Source organism: Opisthocomus hoazin, chromosome 9 (genome assembly GCF_030867145.1).
Source record: "Opisthocomus hoazin isolate bOpiHoa1 chromosome 9, bOpiHoa1.hap1, whole genome shotgun sequence".
In the NCBI taxonomy this organism is placed as follows: Eukaryota; Metazoa; Chordata; class Aves; order Opisthocomiformes; family Opisthocomidae; genus Opisthocomus; species Opisthocomus hoazin.
Window position 1 is genome coordinate 27428172 of NC_134422.1, and position 15460 is coordinate 27443631.

At 40.1% G+C, this 15460-nt stretch overlaps 1 protein-coding gene across 9 annotated transcripts in view; it reads right to left on the bottom strand.

Annotated features, from left to right (window-relative positions):
- The window catches only part of ZNF385B (zinc finger protein 385B), a 151761-nt gene that overhangs the window by 78176 nt on the left and 58125 nt on the right, over positions 1-15460 (bottom strand). Inside the window, exon 1 of one of the 9 annotated variants that reach the window (XM_075431226.1) lies at positions 5629-5649. The exons of the other annotated variants lie outside the window; for them this stretch is intronic. Within the exon in view, the coding sequence (XP_075287341.1) occupies positions 5629-5644 (16 nt within the window). The 5' untranslated portion in view covers positions 5645-5649. Of the gene's footprint in view, positions 1-5628; positions 5650-15460 lie in introns of those variants that run through there. 9 annotated transcript variants of the gene reach the window in all.

Here is a 15460-nt window from a genome sequence, read left to right on the forward strand (position 1 = left end):
GGCAGTGTATTCAAAAGGCTTCTGAAATAAAGAATTCTGAAAGGTTTGGAAAATAGAGAGAACTGAAATAAAAGGATATAACTGAGAAAAAAATAGGTCTGAACATCAGGGGAAGCTTCTTGACACCAAGAACATTCTGAGTGATATTTAATGTTTGTGGTGGCAGCCTTTCTGAGCTGAACCAGACTGTGGAAATCATCTCCCAGCAGAATTCGGGAATCTCAACCACACATGCACTTATATCAAGACTGAATAAAACGGTGTCATATGTACAAGAGAAGCAATTCTACATTTACAAGGAGAGGATTAGATGACCAGCAACTGGTACTATGACTGCAGTCGTTAAAGACAAATTGCAATAAGGTATTTACAGCCAGTGTCAGAATTTTCTTTTATGAAGTACTAACACAGCCTTGCTTGATATCAACACAGCTATGCCTTTCAGAAATAGTTTTATCACAAGTTTTGGTCAAGAGATCAATCAAACAAAATTTTACAGAAGCAAACAAAAGCACAAACCTGTGCTACAAGCTAACATCGATGTCCCCAGTGCGGTGTACTTTGTTGCATCCAATCTACAGCACAAAAGTGGGTCCTTCCCCCACAAACAGGGTTGTCAAAAGCTTAACATCATAACATGGAAATATAGAGAAATATCTCTGTATTTCTTTGTATAGAGAAACAAAAAGCTTCAGCTTAATAAGAGACAAGAGCACCTATTTCTGTTTGAAATTCGCATTTTTAGTCTCCCATGGTACTTGCATTTTTTTGCATTTGAAATGCAGAGAAGAACATAAACACTAACCAAAACACTCTGGTAGGACTCATGTACCTATTCCTGCGGACAAGTAAGCCAGAAAAACTTCTCACATTTATGCTTCTGTCAAATCTGGTTGTTGACAATTGAACATTTTAGTAGTTCTCAATACAGTAGCAGTTGCAAATTCTGGGAAAAGAAGGTTGCTAAGATTCCCTCTCACTGTGCAAGTGGAATTTTCCACAGTTATATAAATAGTATTTTTGTGAAAGCAACTTGTACACAGTTGTGCTACCACCACACATGAAATGGAAAGTTCCACAGCTGTAACGAAACAGGGAACTTTTGTTCATGGAACACTTTTATTTTCATATTAAGGACAAACATGCGTCACAGTCCAGAGCAGCATTGCTTACCTTTGCAGTTAATACAAGAGTTACAATTTCTTTTCCTAAATATAAGTTGTATCTGATTTTAAATGTTAATTTTCCGTAATGCATGTCTAGCAAAGTTCATGATAAAACACCCTGAGCACAGCTGCTAGTTGCCACGTCCCTTAAACCTACCATAACAATTTGCTTGCATGCAAAGCATGGAGATGAATCAGCAGCAAGCAGAAACAGCTTTCATTTAGGGACATCAGGATTTGTGCAAATTGCAACAAAGAAAGGTATCTACCAAAAAATTTATACTTACTTTTTCTCGAGTAACAACTTTCAGCCATTATCACTAGATACATTAAAGCATTTTGATTAGAAGCTGACCACCGAAGCATGGAAAGTAGAGCTAGACAATCTCAAGTCATCCAATCCATCTACATGAAATAAAATAAGAATTCTACCTTAAATCTACGGCGTCAGTCAAACTCCACATTATTTGAAAAACACTTTACTATAAATAGCACTCAGAGAAGAGGGAAAAGAAGTAAAGGTAAGTGAAAAGCTGGCAGGAGAAGAAAAAGAAAAAAAGATGACTGCTACTGGCTCCATGGAATTTGGTGCATTTTCTGTGCACATATGTAGCTCAGAAAATCAAATCTTGAAACAGATCTCCGTGAACTGTAAAGAAGTGTTCACCAGAAACTACAAAAATCCCTAATAGATCTCACATTTAAAAGAACAGTCAGCAAGATTATGTGGTATTTACAGACTAAATAGCAAATGATGACAAGCGTCAAGATCTTGCTCATAGTCTGGAACTTTAATTCAGAGAAAATATAGAGGAAAACAATTAGATTATAGTTGTTAATTATGCACACTAATTGATGGAGTTATAACAACTACTTTGGCATTTCAAAGTTCATCCTTCAATAGCTACTAGATGTTAAGAGATCTGTTCTAACACCAGCAAGAACAATATAGACATACGGTCCACCTTTCCCTGAACGCCTGGAATCCCACTGCTTAAAGTTCTGTTTACATTGGAAAAGTTAGTTACAAAAGTATAAATATGTATTTTGCTTGCAAAAAAGTTTGTCATTGGTGATAAATCATATCAAAAAAAGAATCTTATGCAACTTTTAGTTTTCAGAAGAACTTATAGGGCTGGCTTAGGGGCCATAATAGCTTTGCTTGTAGGTTGAGCAACTGAGGGAATCAGCGAGATTTAACACACAGAACACATCAGAAGGGAAATGCTCCCTAAAAGATTCAAGAAAAGGGAAGAAGACTGAAATGGGGTATAAGATTTCACTGTAAGACAAGGTGCAGAATAGAGCCTGAAAGCATACCGACTTCAGCAGGCACTGATCAGCTTGAGGCCAGCCTGGAGTTACCTGGTGCTCTTCAGTCCTTCCTATGACAGATGTATAGTCACGTTCAGCACTCTTACATACACAACTGTCCTGCTCAGGAGAGCAAACAGGTAGAAAGGAGCCTTTGCTACTTACATTATAACCACGTTGTGAAATGGAGCCTGTCAGGCTCAAGGGCTGCTCTTACCCTGTCTCTCATGAGAATAACATTAGTTTTATAAAACAACTTGGCAACTACCATCCCACACTTCCATCAACCCATATCAATTAATCTCATCAAGCACATTTGCCCAAGTTTATTTCACTCTCGTTTAGATTCCCACCATTCTGTCTCTTTTCTTTTACTGCTTTACGGATAGTTGAATGTATCTGATGAATGGGGAGGTGGCAGGTCTTTACTCTGATGCCCACCCTCCAAAGGTTAAAAGTAAAAATGAAATCAAGAAATCTTGACATTTGTGAAGTTCCTTGCAATGCCTTTCAGCTGACAGTCAAGCATGCCCAAATGGCTTTCTCAGTTGCTTGCCCTGACATCACACTTGATGAGCTGATGGCAGAACTGGTAAGAATACGTAAGATGACTTATTCTTCCCCATCTGACTGGTATCTCTCCTCAGCACCACGTGCCTACTCAACGTTGGTAGTTCTCACAGCAAAGCAGGAGCCCCTGACCCAAGCTCCCATCCTCACCCCATCCAGGGTGGCTTGCAGGGCCAAAAGCCTGCTCCTGTAGACCATTCCACTTCCCATCATTGCAGCTAACGCAAAGTTCAAATACTGATCTGGAAAAGATCCCTTACAGAGAGTCTGCATCCACAAAGACAACTTCCTGAAGTGGTCCATATTTTGAAGGGTACCTGTGTGTATAGGCTTAAAAATATATATATGAGAAAATATCCAAGACAAAAATATCATTAGTCCATTCAAACTAATCCTGGGCTTTTCAAGAGAAAGTTACAGCACTGTTGACATCAAGTAATAAACAGCTTGTAACAGTGCTCTCCTTTGAAACCTGCAGCTCCTATGTTAACCACAGCAGTGGCTGTATCACTCCCTTAAGTGGATCTGGTCTCAAACTGTACAGCAGAAGAATCTGTAAGCAAACAAATGAATAACTACTATAAAATCTCAGCTAAAGTTTTAAGTTGTCACACAACAAGTTGGCATATGAACAGTTGTGGACTATGTAGCTTAGAGTTTTAGTTTAATTAATAGTTTTAAGAAAGTCTAATATAACTGGAAACTTCAAAAATGGGGTATTTTGTTTGCATTACATGTACGCTTTGGGTTTACCTATGCACTTTGAAACCCAAAAGAATGCTCAGAAAGCTTTTTTATCCGAGGCAAACGAAAACAAATACGGAAACTAAGCTTTCAGTGAGAGGTGTACGTGTTTCATAGTGCAAACAGGCTAAACTATTTGAAGAAAACATACCAAAGAAAACACACTAGTGTTGTCTTCATTTAGGAGGGACACAAACAGGAGTAACTGGAGTCATGAGTAACCCAGGACCACATAAGTATCTGTCCAGTTCTCTGCATTCTAAAACAGATATCAGATGGCATCTCATGCTGTTGTCAGTGACTGAAGCTGTTCTGTTTGCCTGCACTAAAAAAGGTTTGTGTGATGCTGTCAAGTCAGACTCTGAAGAACAACCGGTTGCAATCTCCACCCTCCATCCTTCTCATAGAGGAGAAAAGTCGTCTTTGATTACAGACATTTCAAACAATCAGGAACCCTGCGTCCAAGAAATGAGGTGACAACTTTACAAAACATGGAATACTACCACAATACATTGACTGGAGAAAGTAGCACTCAAATTCAGCCCACTTAAGAATCCAAAAGTTTTTTTGGTACATGTTGCATTGACAGCATGCATACATAGATATTAAAAGGCAGAATTCCCACAGTACATCCAGCACCAAGAGTTCAAAGAGGTTTGTCAAATAGTGGACACAAATTACTTAAAATAGTACAGTTTTATTTCATTAACTCTTCTGTCACTACTGCTGTTTAAGAATGGATTTCCTCATTTAGTATGTCTCAACTACATTAAAACAACTTGAATCCCTGTTCTCCCTGCTTTAACATCAAGAATCCTTTTTTGAAATTGTTCTCTTCTCATAGCTGGTTTCCAGTACTAGTCTCAGCAGTGTTCAGTCTGATCTTCACAAGGCTTTTTCCCCCAGGAACGATTTTCAGTTTTACACGTCAGTAACATACCCAAGCCCCTGGCACCACGGGGTTAAGATCAAAAACTGACGATAATTCCTCCCAAGGCCCTTTTATTTTATTATTTGTAAGAAAAGCATTGCCTTGTCTTTTTTAATAGGCTTCCTTTTTCATATCAACATTGAAGCCAGATGAGAACTTTAACCTTTAACTTTTATCCCCTTTAGGAACTGACTCCACTTTTCTAAAGTGGCATTTGTTCTCTGTTCTGTCAACAAACTGAGACGAAAGCTTGAGCTCCTCTCCAGGTGGCACCTATTGTATATACAAGGAGCTCTTCTCTTTTCATGCAATTCGTTCCATTAGAGAAGGCAAACCACAGTTTCCTGTTGAATTTTAAAACAGTACCTCATGTATAATTTATAAAAACTGCCAATTGCATCAACCTCACTTTTCTGGTATGTTTTCTGCTTTAAAATGTCACACGCAACACTTCAGCCCTAGGTGCAGTATCTACAAGCGACCCTGCACTGGCATCCATTTTGTTGCTATCAACAATCACTTGAGCATTACAGATTTTTTGGCTAACAACATCACCTACTGCTTTGTTGTTACGTTTAAAGTTGCCATGGAGACAAAAGAACAGCTGAATAGCAATTTTAATGCTTGAGAAATCCTTATTCTTTAGTAATAGCATGCTACTTGCCAGTATAGAGTCTCAGGCTTTAATGGAAGTTATTATAAATAGTAACTTCTAAATCAAATCCTTGATCAAATAAAAAGACAAAAAAGAGACTTGTGTTTCCTCCTGCCCACCCAAGTTCCACTGGTAACTCAGAGGCAGAGGAGACTGTCTCCCTGCTGTGGCACAAGAGAGCAGCACAGCAGAAGTTGCCTCCAGCCACATCCTGAAGGATACAACAGTCACTGCACCAAGATACTTACCCGATTTTCTCCCCATGTGCCTCTAGGTTGCAAATAACCTCAAAATGGGAATGAGTAAGGAAGTTCCATGATTCACCTTCCTCACCAGCTCAGGTAAAGTGCTGCTGCATCCACAGAAACACTACGCAAACTAGGAAAAAAATCCAAGGATCCTCTGCTTGAATTTTCTCCTCTAGCCATATAGATCTGCTTTTTCTCTAGCACAACCCTTCCTACACAGCGTATGTGTAGAAGCTCAAACTAACAGCTGAATCCCACTGCTCTCTGCTCATAATCCATTAACTCACATTACGGTCTATCTTGGAACTGATGGGAATTGAGGGCGCTCAGCCCTGGGATACTTGGCACCTTTCAGATTCCAGTCCTAGATGTTTAATTCCTTCCTTCTCACTGCAGCTCCTGCTCTTGAGCAGACAGAATACATGGTATCAAAATCAGTATCACCTAAAGACTTTTCTGTCTTAAATCCTGTTGTTGTTGAGTCGGAGAGTTTCTAAAGACCACTATAAATAGAAGATTATCCCTGGCTTGATATAGTGGATCAGAGACAAAATGCAATAAAGCAGAGTCTTTTCCCGCAAAGCCCACCAGCAGGCAAAGCAAGCAGCTGTCAGGGACAGCTGAAGGAATATTTTCCTGTACAAGAGCCTGCCCCTCAACCTCCACTTGGCACTGCTGCCCTTCTCCCAGCACCTCAATGGCCGCAAGAACACAACACTTCTTCCCAGAGGTTGCTGCCAGATCCTTCCCCAGCAGGAGCGGCAGCTTTATCCCCGCAATTTCCTGCCCCCGAGCAGACCCTGACTTGCCTGTTCCCATGAGGTGCAGGATAATATACTCAGAAGGAATTATTCTAGCAAGACAGCAAGTGGTAGGAGATAATGCAGAAGAGGAGGAGGAAGGCTGAGATTAAGAGGATTCTTCCTCCTCCTCACCAGACCTCCCTGCTGAAAGACTCCTGTATGCCCTTTCCCAGTCACTGAATTGTCTTTGCCCTCCCTGCCTTTTCTCCCCACAGCCCCGACATCCCACTTGCAGCTCCTTTTACCTCTACAGAAGCCTCTTGCGAACCCACTGCTTTCAACAACTCGGCCTCCGTGCCAAAATATATTTTGTTGACACTTCAGAAAGAACACTTCACACTGAGGATTATGATCTTTTACTCACATTGGACAAAATCTGCTTTTGCTAAGAAGCCTTGAATTGACTTTGGAGCTCACAGACGCAAAAATATTAAATGTTAATATACGAAAGAACAGGCAGGCTGTGACAGCGGAGGTCTGGTCCTCTAGCTTGGAAGTTTCCAGCTGAGTGAGAACATTCTATTGATAAGCTCAAATTAAACATGCAGACTGATCCTGGTTTTACAAATTCTCTGATCTATAGCAAAGGTGCTTAAAGTGGAAATAAAATTCTGAAAGAACACTACTTTCTTGTTCTTTTGAGCAAATACTTTTCTATTACTTGAGGGAGAAGAGTAGAGACAATGATGAAAGAAGTTTTTATTACAGTTATTTAATTCAGTGTCTCAGCACTCATCTGCAATCCTAAGGTCTAAGAGACATGATGCAAACGATCACAACAAAAAGAGAAGGAGTGAAAACGTAAGAGCAACTTCATCAAAAAGAGGGCAAGACAATATTTTAAATCAGCTCCTGGCCCACTCTCTGGAGTTTCATTATTCCAACCACAGTTTTGCCTCAGCAGGTCCTGCTCTAGACTCGTCCAGTCGCAGAGAGATTGCAGAGCTTAAGCAAGTCACCCGGGCAGAAGTCCAGTAAGACAGGCAGTCGTTCCAAGAAGACAGCGTGCTCTCCTCTGATGGCATCTTATTCAGGGGCATCAACAGCCCGTGACAGGGCTGCCCAATGACTGCATGCAGCCCTCCCCTTGGAAGAGCACCCACCAGGGCAGTGGAGAGCTGGGGCATCACCCCACCAACACTGCAGCAGCTGCGGGGTTCTGACGAGTTTGAGCCAATGCGCTAGTCTCCGGCTACAGAAAGAAAAATGCAGTCTGGTACATCACTTCTGACCAGTTGTCAAGCCCAATTCCACATCTCTCTAAAAGTGAGGGATGAATGGAGAAGATAAATCTGCTAAAAAAGTGATGAAGTTTCTGATCAATGTGCCCCCACAGTTGAGCCTGAATGGAAGGGAGAGAAGTCCACGCATAATGAAACTAGGTAAAACTCAAAGGAAAAAGGAAAACAGCTGAGTGGCAGCCTCAGCCCAGTCCCACTGGCATTTTTATCAAATATGTTTGGAATTACTCCCACCTCGGGAGAGAAAAATCTCTGAAACACAATTTAAAGAAATGTGTGACAGGGCAGGAAATAAAAGGCTTCAATTTAAAAGGTTATACAGAAAGACCATTTTATAGGGGGAGGATGTTTGGAAAAGATTATTACATGAAAAAAATTCCAGATGGAACTCAAAAAGAAATAAAGCAAGAAACTGATAACATCAAGGTCAGGTTGTATTGGAAGATTAACATATATTCAGAAACTATGAAGAATATGAAAGGCTGTGCATTTAAAGTTTAGTAGCTATTCACACAGATTCCTAGTCAGAGACACTGTACTAGCATCTATGCGAAGTCTAGTCTTATTCATTTCAGGCCATCTGAGAAAACCCCAGACATATAACTTTCTCAGACAAAGTATGAGTCTTTCTTTCACATGACAGCTAGGTTAAAAAAAAAAAATTAATACCCCGAGATCATTATAGACAGTTGACTTGCAGTGGTAGAGCTTTGCCTAGGATTTCAGCTCCTATATTTCTATTTCAAATATCTCAAATAAAGAAGGACAATATCTGGGTAAATTGGGGGATGAAGGAGTAGGGTACTCAGACTACTCCAGTGCAAAGGAAGAAATGCATTTAAGATGAAGAGTAAATAGAGGTCAAACATATAACGTTTTAGAAGGGATCCAATTAAATTGTGAAAATGAAGAATGATGCAAAAGCTGGCAAACACCCATATCATCTAGCAACTCCTATCAATAAACACAAAAAAGCACAGACTTAACTGTTATCTTGTTATATTAGCTTAGCACTTCCTCGCCGCACCCTGGTCGGCGAGATGAGGGATTCCTCGATGTGAGGCGCAGATGCAGGAAGCCTTTCCCCCGAGAAGCTTGGCAGAGAGCGGCCGCATTGCTGCTCAGAGCAAGGAGCTCTGGGCAGAGCATGGCAAAGGTGTTACCGCCACCATGCAATGTCCTTGCAACAGCTCAAATTAAGAAACCTTGCTGCCCGTCTAGTAAGTTGTTCTTTCATCTTTTTGTTTGTTGTGGTGTGAACCATCGTTCCAGATGCAATTTAACAGGAGTTTGTGTATTTTTCTCACAGGTCAGTATCAGGTATTTCATTATTTATGTTCATAGTCCCTTAGAGAATTAATCCTTAGGGTATCAGTGTTTTAAAATTCTGATGAAAGGTTTTAAAATTGCCCCTGGATTTGTATTTGTAATTGACAGTATTATATAATTTTTAAGTACTGAATGAGTCACAATCAGATATAAAATAGTGACTTTGTAGAAACTTTGTTATGCTTCTTAATATTTCTTACACTTTCCTTGCTGTAAGGGTCTAGGATTTCAGTCCCTGATGTTTGGATTTACAAGAAGCCATTCCTCTCTTTCCAACTCTTTCCTTTGTTTAACTTTAAAAAGCAAAGATGGTGCTGAGATCCTCATTTTTGTTAGACTTGCATAACTACATTTCAAAGTACTTCTCAAACCGCTGCAACAGAAATGTTTCCCAAATCTTACAACTAGCTCTCCAACTATGAGCAAAATAAATCCCTAGGTTTAGGGACTCAGCCTGTTAAATGTATCTGGATGAATCTTTCCTATTTTGATCAAGTATTAGAAAGTTCTCTCGTTTGTTGTGTGGTTAGTTTTTCTGTAATCAGCTTCCCCTCCCAGTTCACAAGAGCTGCTCATTTCTTTTAACTCAAAGAGCTACTCAGATCCTGGTAACGTACCTTTGAAACATTATGACTATTACTAGCTTCTTCAGTATCACTACAGTATAGTATATCTTTACTTTTATTTTAACTGGATTCCTGAAGTGGAAGAAAAAGGGTTATTTAGTTGTTTTTGTTTGCTTGTTTGTTTTGCTATTATTAAGCCGTAATAAGATCCCATCCCTTTCATTATCTGATACTATTTCTCTACAGCCATACTTGAACAGGGACTCAAAAAGTAAAATGATACTGGTCTTCATGTCCCAAGAGCAGACAGCTAAAACAGTAAACTGATACCACTTACAGCTGCTATGAGTAGGCATTCGGCTTAAAGACTTTTCATGTAATCTAACAAATGTTTCAAAGCACCACATATGTGCAGAGTATGCCGCTAAAAGTAATTCCAAGTTCAATTGTATTTTTAATATTAAAACTTCTAAAACATATTTTAAATGTTTAATTACCATAATTTTAAAATTTAAAGAGCACAGAGCCACAGTGTAATCATGCAGTCTCTAACATTGTTGATCTTAAAGTATAGCCTTTACTATTGAGTACACTCTGTGAAAAGCTGATTGATTTTGTTCTATAGCTGGACTTTCTAGTTAATCAGAAACCGCACATCACTCCCCATGGACTCCTTTGCACTCAAGACACAGAATCAAAACGAAAATGCCCCCGCTTCTAAGATTTTACTTATCTTTTATTTAAATTGGACAGAGACCAGATTTTGTAGATTGCTGAGCCTATTTCTATTCTCACATATGCTCATGTCCATTAGACCAATTCCACTACCCTCAGAGGATTCACATGGGTAAATAATCAAGACTGAGCAAGCCCGCCACAAGCCACTTTGAGCTGAAGCATACGCCCCATGACAGACTGACCTGCAGTACATCAAGGAACTGATAGGCAGTGGAGATACTGATCAGCCTTTGGTTTTATGTCAGAAATACAATATACCACTTCAGAGGCCAACTCCTCATTCCACTGCTGTGAGCGGCAAAACTTCCAACAAAACCAGAATTACAAGCTAACAATTTAAGGGTAAACAACAACATTCACTGGGAATCTTGTAAAACCTGGTCACTCAGTTTTGTAGCTCGGCACATACCATAAGCTATAAGAACACTGCGAAAGAGAGATGGACACCCTACTCCTTTACTTCCAAGTATTCCCGGTATATTTTACTGGCTGCATAACTACCCTTTCAGTGCCATTAAAACCACACAAGCACAGAAACTACGTTTTTCAGTTAAACCATAGGATTGAATCTATCCTTATTCCTTAATCTTTTCAAAAGCTTTCAACACTCTGAATTACTCTCTTTTCATGTCTATAGTGCCCTTAGTTTCCTACAGTTCTAAGGAAGCCTGGAGTAAAGTCTCTCTTCCCACTATTAGTGACATCCCTACTCTGATCTTGACTGTACCCTCTGTGTTGTTTTTTTTCCCTGAAAACCCCATTGCTTCTGTAATTCTCTACCACAGTGCTCTCCCTACCTGTTCTGATGTCTCTTCCTCCCTTCAGTTTCACACAGCACCTTAAAAATAAAAAAGTTGCAAATACTTGGCTCATACAATTTTCCTTCTCAGCCTCAGCCACTGACTCACACTTGCCCATAACCTGAAATTTTAAAACATATATCATCAAAATGGCCCCTCTTCCCAGGCACCCTAACTAACAAATCCCTACTTAATGAGAAGTACTTTACCAAGTTCTCTGTAGCTCTAGAGATTTGGGACTAGCCAAGAGAAAATAGTCAGGTTTTTGTATTAAACTAAATGAAACTTCTTGGTTTTGCAAGAATGTGGGAAGGGAGAGAGCAGCGATCTAGGAAAAGCTTTAGCTATGGACATTACCTTTTCAGGACAGAATTCATAAATTCCTACTAACCAAAAATCTGAATAACTATGCAATAGATGTAGGGATGCTCAAATTAAGATCTTTGAACTATCACTATTTCTTTAGGACTTGCACCCTTCTTTCTATAAGTGAATAAGTTTTAGAAGTTTGTAAGTGAATGTCCTACAGTTAGATTAATATTCAGCCCTCAAAGAGGACAAAAAAATCTGCTTTCTAGTCAGCCATGATTTTTCTATGATTTACGCGTACACACAGTACTTTGGTTCTCTGTCAGAGATAACCTCACCCACCCACAAGGCAGGGCTGCTTTCTTCTTCTGCTCTGCTCTGACCTGTCATTTCAGGAAGCTGGCAGTAGCTTTTCAAAGAACTTCTCAGAACTATTTTTAGACCCATTATTGACATTTCTACCTAAGTTTCAGCTGTGCCACCACGACACGCTGACAGACATTAATATATGGTACTCCAAGTCACTAAAGAGTAGTTGTTAGTATCAACAAACTGATTAATTTTTACACAGGACACAAAGCACATGAATCAGCCTAAGAATAGCCCTGGAAGCTATTGCCCAACACAATACCTAATCTACATCATCCTCTTAAATTCGATCTTAAAATAGACAGAAAAAAATTTGGTTTTACTAGCATGGAACCTCCAAAATATTTTCAAACTCTTTAAAGGTGCAATTCTGGGAAAAACAATGCTTCAGATGCTTTAGCTACTTTTCTGGGATTAAGAATTAGCCACCTTTTCAGAATTCTTCTAAGCCATGGGCTACCAAAAAAACCAATCAAGGAATATAGAACAACACTATACCTTTTCACATCTTTATTTTAAAGTAATCGTTGGATGTTTCTTTTTAAATGTATCGCACTTTCTAAAAGAAAAGCTGGTCCATGGCTGGCTGTTTAGCCTTTTGCTGTAACTATTCCATTCTGTCCTCTAAGCCTAGCTTCATGCAGGTGTCCTGATACATGTCAGCAAGAACTACTTTCCTACAACCACTGTAGGACTGTATCCCTAAGTAAACTTAAGTAACATAAAAATAATTTAAGTCTCCAGAGTCTGCAACAGTTATAATTCTATTTTAATAATTATATATTATACACAAGGATGTATTATATTTCAGTTTAGTCACAACAATGAACAAAACAAGGTATTCTAAATTGAACACAACTGTAGAAGTATCTGACAAGCTTAGGGTTTTTTGGGGGCGGTGTTCTGTTTTAGGGATTTACTTCTGTTATTAGCCCTTTCTTTTTTTGATTGATTGAGATCAATCAAAACAGGCTATTCTATAGGCTTAGGACAGACACTGTCTAAGTTGTTAAGCAATGTGGTGTTTTGTGTAATGTGGTAAAAGGCATGACTGTGTGCTTTCCAGAGGAAGATCAAGAAATACAGGTAACAAGGAGCAAGATATGGTGAGATGAACTTGAGCTGTCTTTTGTGTCCAGCAAATATCTTGACATTTAACAATGCGTGTATTGTGGTAGAATGGCAAAGTGGAAGCGCTGAAAAAGAAATTTTCTTTCCTCCATTCTGAAATATCTCTCTTTCTTCAGATTCCCCATAAAATCTATAAAGAACAATCTGGTTCTTCAGTCATCAACTTCAGTTTAGTACAAAGCACAGCATCACCAAGGACACACATTTTAGTGTCTAAATATCTGCTAAAAACAGAGGAAAAAAATTAAAAATTACTTCAGAATATGATTTAGCTACATATGAAAGCCTCTTTTTCTATTCTAATACCACACAAGCACATCCATACAAGCAGGATGCTAAATAAGAAAGCAATACTAAATGGAGCTATGCAGAGACATGGAGATCCGAGTTGGTCAGCAGTGAGGTTTGGAAAATAACACACAGGAAGTACCTTGTGAATGCTGGTGAGATGCCTCATCCCTTGTGGATAACTGCACTTATCACTCTCATATCAATCATTATCTCTTCAAATAAAGGAATCTGCTTTATCCAGGAACACTGGACATCTGGCCCGAAGAGTGTATACAAAAGTTCTTTCGGAAGCACTGCCCTTTTGAAATGTGCAAGTCTGAGATACATTTTTCTTTGGTAATAACTGTTAATGAAATTACCTAATAAAACAGAGATCTCAAAGACTACAAAATTAAATTTGGTTTCATAGCATAAGAGGAACTTCATTGTCTGGCTTGTATTAGTACAATAGGCAACGCATTTAGAATAACTAGGAGGTTTGCGTGATACTTGAAGTTTTCCTTGCCTAGTTTAAATTTTTACTATTGTTTCAAATTACAAGTCACTTCTGAGAACAGCTATTATAAATAACTAGAGAACACACATGCTTGAACAAAGAAAAACTGGTAGACATCACCCGATTAGGATTAGCTGATTCTGTCCATTGCAAAGGATTCTTAAAATTTTGGGGGAACTTCTCACATTTCTGTTGACCACTGATATTTGGAAGAATCTCCTAAACCTATAGGCCTAATCTTTGATCCATTAATGTAACTTCTGAGTTGTTAAAAAAAAAAATCATCAGTTCCTACCCTCACCTTTGCCCCAGAGAGATGTCAACAATCTATCAAAAACTCTGACTAATCTCAGAAAGTACCATGCTATTTCTAAACCTCGTGCCATACCCGCAACCTTCACAAACTTTGTTGCTTACAACGACTGGAACAGCGAAAGAGACCACCAGGGCAAGAGAGCAAAACGTCTGCTCTCAAAACTGAAATTTAGCACGTCTCAATACTCCAGCTACTTCCCCTCCTTCCAATGGACAGGTCTCCTCCAGGGCTATGAGGACAGGCAGGCCTTTCTTTCAACCATTTTTTGCAGGTAGCACGTGATTAGGAATTATTCCTACTGACAGAACTTGGGGAACAAAAACATTTTTCAGAGTCATTGCAAGAAGGACGCTGGAAACAAGAGGAACAAAGACAGGCTTAGCTTCCTGTCTTGGTTTCGGCTGCCGCCAGCAACAAAAGCGCCACGCAGCCGCCCCTCCCCCCGCCGGCGTGCGGAGGAGAATGAAAAGAAAGAGGCAGAAACTGGTGGGTCGGGATAAGGGCAGTTTAACAGAACAGCAAACAGAGGGAAACAGGAACAACAATGATACAAATAAGGAGAAAAACACAACAACAAACCGTACGACCCAGACAGCCGCTCTCCCGAACAGCACTGGTGCCGCGCCCCCCCAAGCCGCGAGTCCGTTCCCGCCGTGCCGGCCCCCCACCGGAACGCCCCGTGACGTCACATGGTATGGAATACCAGGCTCTGTTTGGCCAGGTGGGGTCAGCCCCCACCCCCCGGCTGTGCCCCTTCCTGGTGTAATCGATGGCCTTGCTGGACTTGTCGAATGCAAGACAAAAGACAAACGGACTGAGATTGTCAAGAGCCGAAGAGCTAACAAAGGAAGTAAATAACTGGTGCTTATCTTATCAGACAAAAGTAAGGGGGGATAGCCCATCACTGTAAACTCAGTGATCTGTGGGGCGCCGCGGAGGCTGCGCAGCCAGAGATTGCTTTAGAGATTGCTTTGGACAAAGCACAGATGGCCCCCGAATACACATACCAAGATGCCCGCTCCGAAGGCGTGTCACACTGCTGAGTACCGCTTCTGACGACAGGACATTCCATGCCAAGAGCCAATCGATACACAATAATTGACTTAGTCCCACCTCGCAAAAAGATTTCCAAACATATAAAAATTGGCACTTGAAAACTTTCTTTGGGAGGAGGAGCTAAGCGAGAACTTCACCTGATGGAGGGGTCGACGGGCCTGAACCTCTCTTCCCCCCCCAAAAAGGGACGCCTTTTTGGTAAGAGTCGCGCCTCTGACTTTGTCAGACGTACCCCCGGGAACACATTGTTAACTAAAGCGCTAAACTATTACTTTGAGCTCAACTTTTGTAGACAGTGAATTTATCAACAGCAATTCCGAATCTGTGATAACTGACGCTTGAATAAATTACCTATTGTTTCAACTTTGCGAAACTGTTTCAGTGAAA